This window comes from Nematolebias whitei, chromosome 9 (assembly GCF_014905685.2).
Source record: "Nematolebias whitei isolate Nwh7 chromosome 9, NemWhi1, whole genome shotgun sequence".
In the NCBI taxonomy this organism is placed as follows: Eukaryota; Metazoa; Chordata; class Actinopteri; order Cyprinodontiformes; family Rivulidae; genus Nematolebias; species Nematolebias whitei.
The window spans coordinates 45,534,941-45,539,810 of record NC_056506.1 but is presented as its reverse complement, the minus strand read 5'-3'; the positions used below and the strand labels follow the sequence as shown (position 1 = coordinate 45,539,810).

The 4,870-nt window shown below is 36.5% G+C and overlaps 1 protein-coding gene across 1 annotated transcript in view; it reads right to left on the bottom strand.

The window, feature by feature from the left end:
- Positions 1–4,870, bottom strand: part of kcnj9 (potassium inwardly rectifying channel subfamily J member 9) — an 18,486-nt gene that overhangs the window by 12,140 nt on the left and 1,476 nt on the right. Inside the window, exons 2-3 of the mRNA XM_037682410.1 lie at positions 3,654–4,049; positions 1,629–1,842 (exon numbers count right to left, since the gene is read on the bottom strand). Coding sequence (XP_037538338.1) covers positions 1,629–1,842; positions 3,654–3,936 — 497 coding nt within the window. The 5' untranslated portion in view covers positions 3,937–4,049. The remainder of the gene's footprint in view (positions 1–1,628; positions 1,843–3,653; positions 4,050–4,870) is intronic.

Here is a 4,870-nt window from a genome sequence, read left to right as displayed (position 1 = left end):
GTAACAGATCTTCATGTAAGTACTTGACAGGAGCTGCTGACTTCATGTCTCTTGATGCTGTTCCATTAGATTTTGACAAAACTAAACTGACAACGGTGTCTCCTGGATACTATAGTCAAACTGACTACTTGAAACCGTTTAAAGGACCTGATTTAAATCAGGATATTTTGAACCACTTTGGCCATGACTGCCTCAAACGAGTCGGCGGGGGAGAGGGCGGACTCCAGAAACCATCTGAGCACCATCAGACTGGTCGACCCACTATGAGAAGGTGCTATTTAATCAACTGAGTTTATTTTGGCTCCTCGGACTGATGAAAAATGGAAAGAGTACTGAAAATTTGTACTCAAGTACAAGTACTGTTACGCTGCTTAAATTGTACTCAATTACAGGCACTGGTGTTTTAAAAATACTTAAGTAAAAAGTACAAAGTACTCTTCTCAAAAACTACTCTGTGTATTAATTACTTTTTAACCTATTGATGTCTTATTGTGTTGTCAATAGAAGGCATTCAGTTTGATTTAACGTATATAAGCGCTACATTAAAAGCACAGACTCAGACGCTCCGTCTTATTTTAGTACCAGGCAAACCGATGGCAGTGACAATATCTAAGATCTTTGCGTACTCAGCCAAACTAATAACCCACACACACAAACAATAAAACAGCAATATCATACAGGTGTAAAACCTCGTATATCACATGTTTTTGAGATTAGATGCTGAAGTCTTGAAGCTGCTATCACCGTAGAGATCAAACAAAGTTTGCATCTGGACGCTGTCTCCTTTTCACCTCTGTACATGAAACATTCCTCCAGGTACGGGTACGGGTACTCGTCCTCAACCTTTACCTCCTCATTTTCTCTGTTGACAGTGTTGTCCTCCGTCTCCATTTTGGCTTTTTCTCCAAATCTTCGGTCCATAAGTGACTCTCTATTCGGAGTTGTCCTTTGCTGACGTCATAGGTAACTGGTGCGTTCGTGATCTGACAGCCTTATTGGCTACAAAGATGGAGATGAACGGTTTTGAATATTGATTCAAATTGCAGCCGTACTCAGTAGCGACTTCTGATTTTAAAAGTAGTAAAGTAGGTTACATGGTCTAAATTGTACTTAAGTATGAGTAAAATTACACACTTGAAAGAAATACTCATAAAAGTACAAGTACCAAAAAAATCTACTTAATTACAGTAATGTAAGTATTTGTAATTTGTTACTTCCACTCCCTGATGATGAATTTTTTTTTTCAACTAAAAGAAACCGTCCAGAGGTCCTGACTTAACTTTGTTGGAGTCATGCTAATCGTTCGTACATTACGTTTGATGAAAAATCTCCATCTATGTAAAGAAAAACTGCTTTTTTAAAATGTATGAGCAATGAATGGAGTGGTCAAATCCAATTCACCACAGTTTTGGGATTCCCCAAACTTGTCATTTATTCATTTGTTGGTTCATTCATTCATGCATCTCGTTTACAGCAAAGATTGTTAGTATGATTAGACATCAGACATGAACCTGGAAGGTGAAGTTGACAAAGTAAAAACAAACAAAAACACATGGAGCTCTGCTTGATCGCAGTAACAAATCCACAGAATCTCCACGGAAATCCCACCACTCGCTCACGAATCTTACCTACAGTAGGCTATGAGGTACCAGATGGCGCCAAAGAATAGCCACGTGACGGCGTAGGCCATGACGAAGACGAAGAGAGAGCAGCGCCAGTTCAAGTCCACCAGTGTGGTGAAGATGTCGGTCAGGTAGCGGTAAGTCTCCCTCATGTTGCCATGCTGAACGTTGCAGCGGCCGTTCTTCTCCACGTAGCGCTGCCTCTTACGGCGAGCCCGGGCTGACACAAGGCACGAACAGACACGAAAATCGAGCGTTTATTCAGAACGGCATGAAGCGAACCCTTGATAATGACTTTCTTTAAACATTTAAGATAGTCCTTTCAACAGAATAAAAAAAAAACCTCTTTCAAAAACATTTAGCGCAGACACTCAAAGGCTTCCTCTTTAAATTGGTGACAAGATTTGCCGTTTGAAGCTAAACGGCTGAACGGAAGATGAAGGACGTGTGGTACCAAGGGACAGGACGGCTTCGAGAGTGAACAGGGGAAGACAAAAATGAAAAGAGACAGGTGAGAAGAGTAAAACATATGAAGTGAGACAGGAAAACATCATCAAACACTCAGAGAAGAGAAGCTACAAGTTACGGTGTCGCCCTGAAGACGCCTGTTGTCTGATAGGGTACGCTTCTGGAAGCTGTTTGATTAAAGATATTTGACTTTTTTTCCTGATAGAATGAATTAAAAACACTAAATATGAACAAATGCGCTCCTCGATGCTCATATACAGCATGTATGGGGTGCCGTTTGTAACGTTGCACAGTCAAAAATTTACATCAATGTTTTGGTTTATTTAGCTTTTAATAAGAAAAAATATATATTTTCAAAGTCATATCTTCATGTTATTCATACATTTATAAATGTCATAGTTCCCAACTAAATATTTAAATTACAAGATAAATATTTAGTTTACAAACTAACAACTTAACTAGCAAGTTAAATATTTAGTTAGTAAACTAAATATTTAGGTATAAATTTAATATTTAATTTACACATAAATATTTAATTTACTAACTAAATATTTAGGCATAAATTAAATATTTAATTAGTAAACTAAATATTTAGGTGTAACTTAAATATTTAGGTATAAATTTAATACTTAATTCACACCTAATATTTAGTTTACTAACTAAATATTGAATTTATACCAAAATAGTTAGTTAGTAAACTAAATATTTAATTTGCTAACTAAATATTTAGCTCTGACCTAAATATTTAATTTGCAAGTTACATATTTAGCTAGCAAGTTAAATATTTACCTAACAAGTTAAATATTTAACTAGCAAGTTAAATGTTTTTGTCCGAGGTAAATATTTAATTAGCAAATAAAATATTTATTTTGGACATTAAATGTTTAGTTTGTAAAATATATATTTTGGTCTGAGCTAAATATTTAGCTAGCAACTTAAATATTTAGTTTACTACCTAAATATTTAGGTAGAAATTCAATATTTAGTTAGTAAACTAAATATTTAGGTGTAAATTAAACATTTAATTTACACCTACTTGCTAGTTAATTTTTTAGTTTGTAAACTAAATATTTATCTTTTAAATTAAATATTTAGTTGGGAATTATGACAATTATGAATGTATGTATTACATGGTGAAAACATGACTTAGAAAAAAACAGTTTTTTCTTATTAAAATCTAAATAAACCAAATTATTGACGTTATTTTTTGACTGTGCAACTTTACAAACGGCACCACATATTATACGGACCGCAGTTCTTCTTGACAGTGTCCTCAGTAAAAAAAAGTGCACCCGTATCAGAAATCACTGAGGGGTGAAGCACTGCTGCATGGTCCAATTTAGATATTTGCTACAGCAAGACAGGAGGAGGAGGAGGAGGAGGAGGAGGAGGAGGTGCAGTCAGTTTTGAGGAGAGAGAGAAGCTCCACTGAGTCAAAAAATGGTTGTGATGTGTTTGCAACGTGCGGCTTGGATAACGGCTTCAGGAGGAGCCATAACTTTTCACAGACACTTCTTTTACTGTATTCACATCCTAAAGTGAAGAGTGCAGAGCTGGACTCACCCCACCCGAAGCGCCCCCTCTCCTTCTCTGTCCCCGGGGTCTTCTTCCTGTGCTGATTGGCTGTGGCCTCCCGCTCGGCCAGCTTGGACTGGAACGACCTGTTGACCTTAGCTGGGGCAGGAGGGGAGGATGTCTGCGTGGTGACGACGTGGCCCAGCTCCTCCGATACGTTGAAGACGCCCGTGGAGGCCACCTCGGCTTCTTCCTCCCCATGTTTTTTCTCCTCTACAGGGAGAGCGAGGGAGTCGGGGCGGGACGGCAAGACAGAGTTCTCCAGCGCCATGGCCTATATAAATATATGTGTGTGTGTGTGTGTGTTAGTGTGTTACTGATATCCTCCTTATGTTAGGCTGTGCAGCTGTTATTGATTGGATCATTTGTTTGCTTCACTGAAGCCTGGAATAAAAGAAGAGAACAAACAAAGGTTGAATTAAACGTTGGAAATGATTTGAAACCGTGTGCTGCTTTAAATTCTGACATGTTTGTAATAACTTCAGTGCTGATCAACGTATAAACCAGGACGTTCACTGGTTTATGATTTGACTGATTTGGAAAATAAAACAGGACAAAGGTTTTAGCTCTCAGGTTGTTCCTCTTCATGAACGATATGTTTTCCTGTTCATAGTGCACATACGTTTAGCTGTTTTAACCATTTATATGCCAAAGTATTCAGCTTGTTTGGGACATTACAGCTGAGACTTTTGGGATTTTTAATTTTTAGACTTTTTATATATATATTTAACTTTATTTAGTGTTTTCTGTTGAATTGAAATGAGAAATCTTCAAATTATAAAAATGTTTCTGCTCTGAAATACTTGCTTTAGCTTCAGATACCGTTTTGCAAATTTTAGCTTTTAGATACAGATCTTTAGTATTTAGCTACAGTTTTACTAGGTTTTGCTTTCAGCTACTTGTCTGCTAAATTTATGCTTTATCTTTCTGCTAGTGTTAGCTTTATTTAATGTTTAGATGATTTTTGCTTTTAGCTATTGTTCAACTAATTGTAGCATTTAAATAATGTTCCACATTTAGCTATTGTTTCTTTAATTTAGCATTCACTGTTTTTCTGGTTTTAGCGTTTAGCTACTGTTCAATTAAATTTAGCTTTTAGCTACTGTTAAACTAAATTTAGTTTTTAGCTAATGTTCTGCAAAATTTAGGTTTTAGCTATTGTTCTACTAGTGTTAGCTGTATATAATGTTTATTTGTTTTAGCTT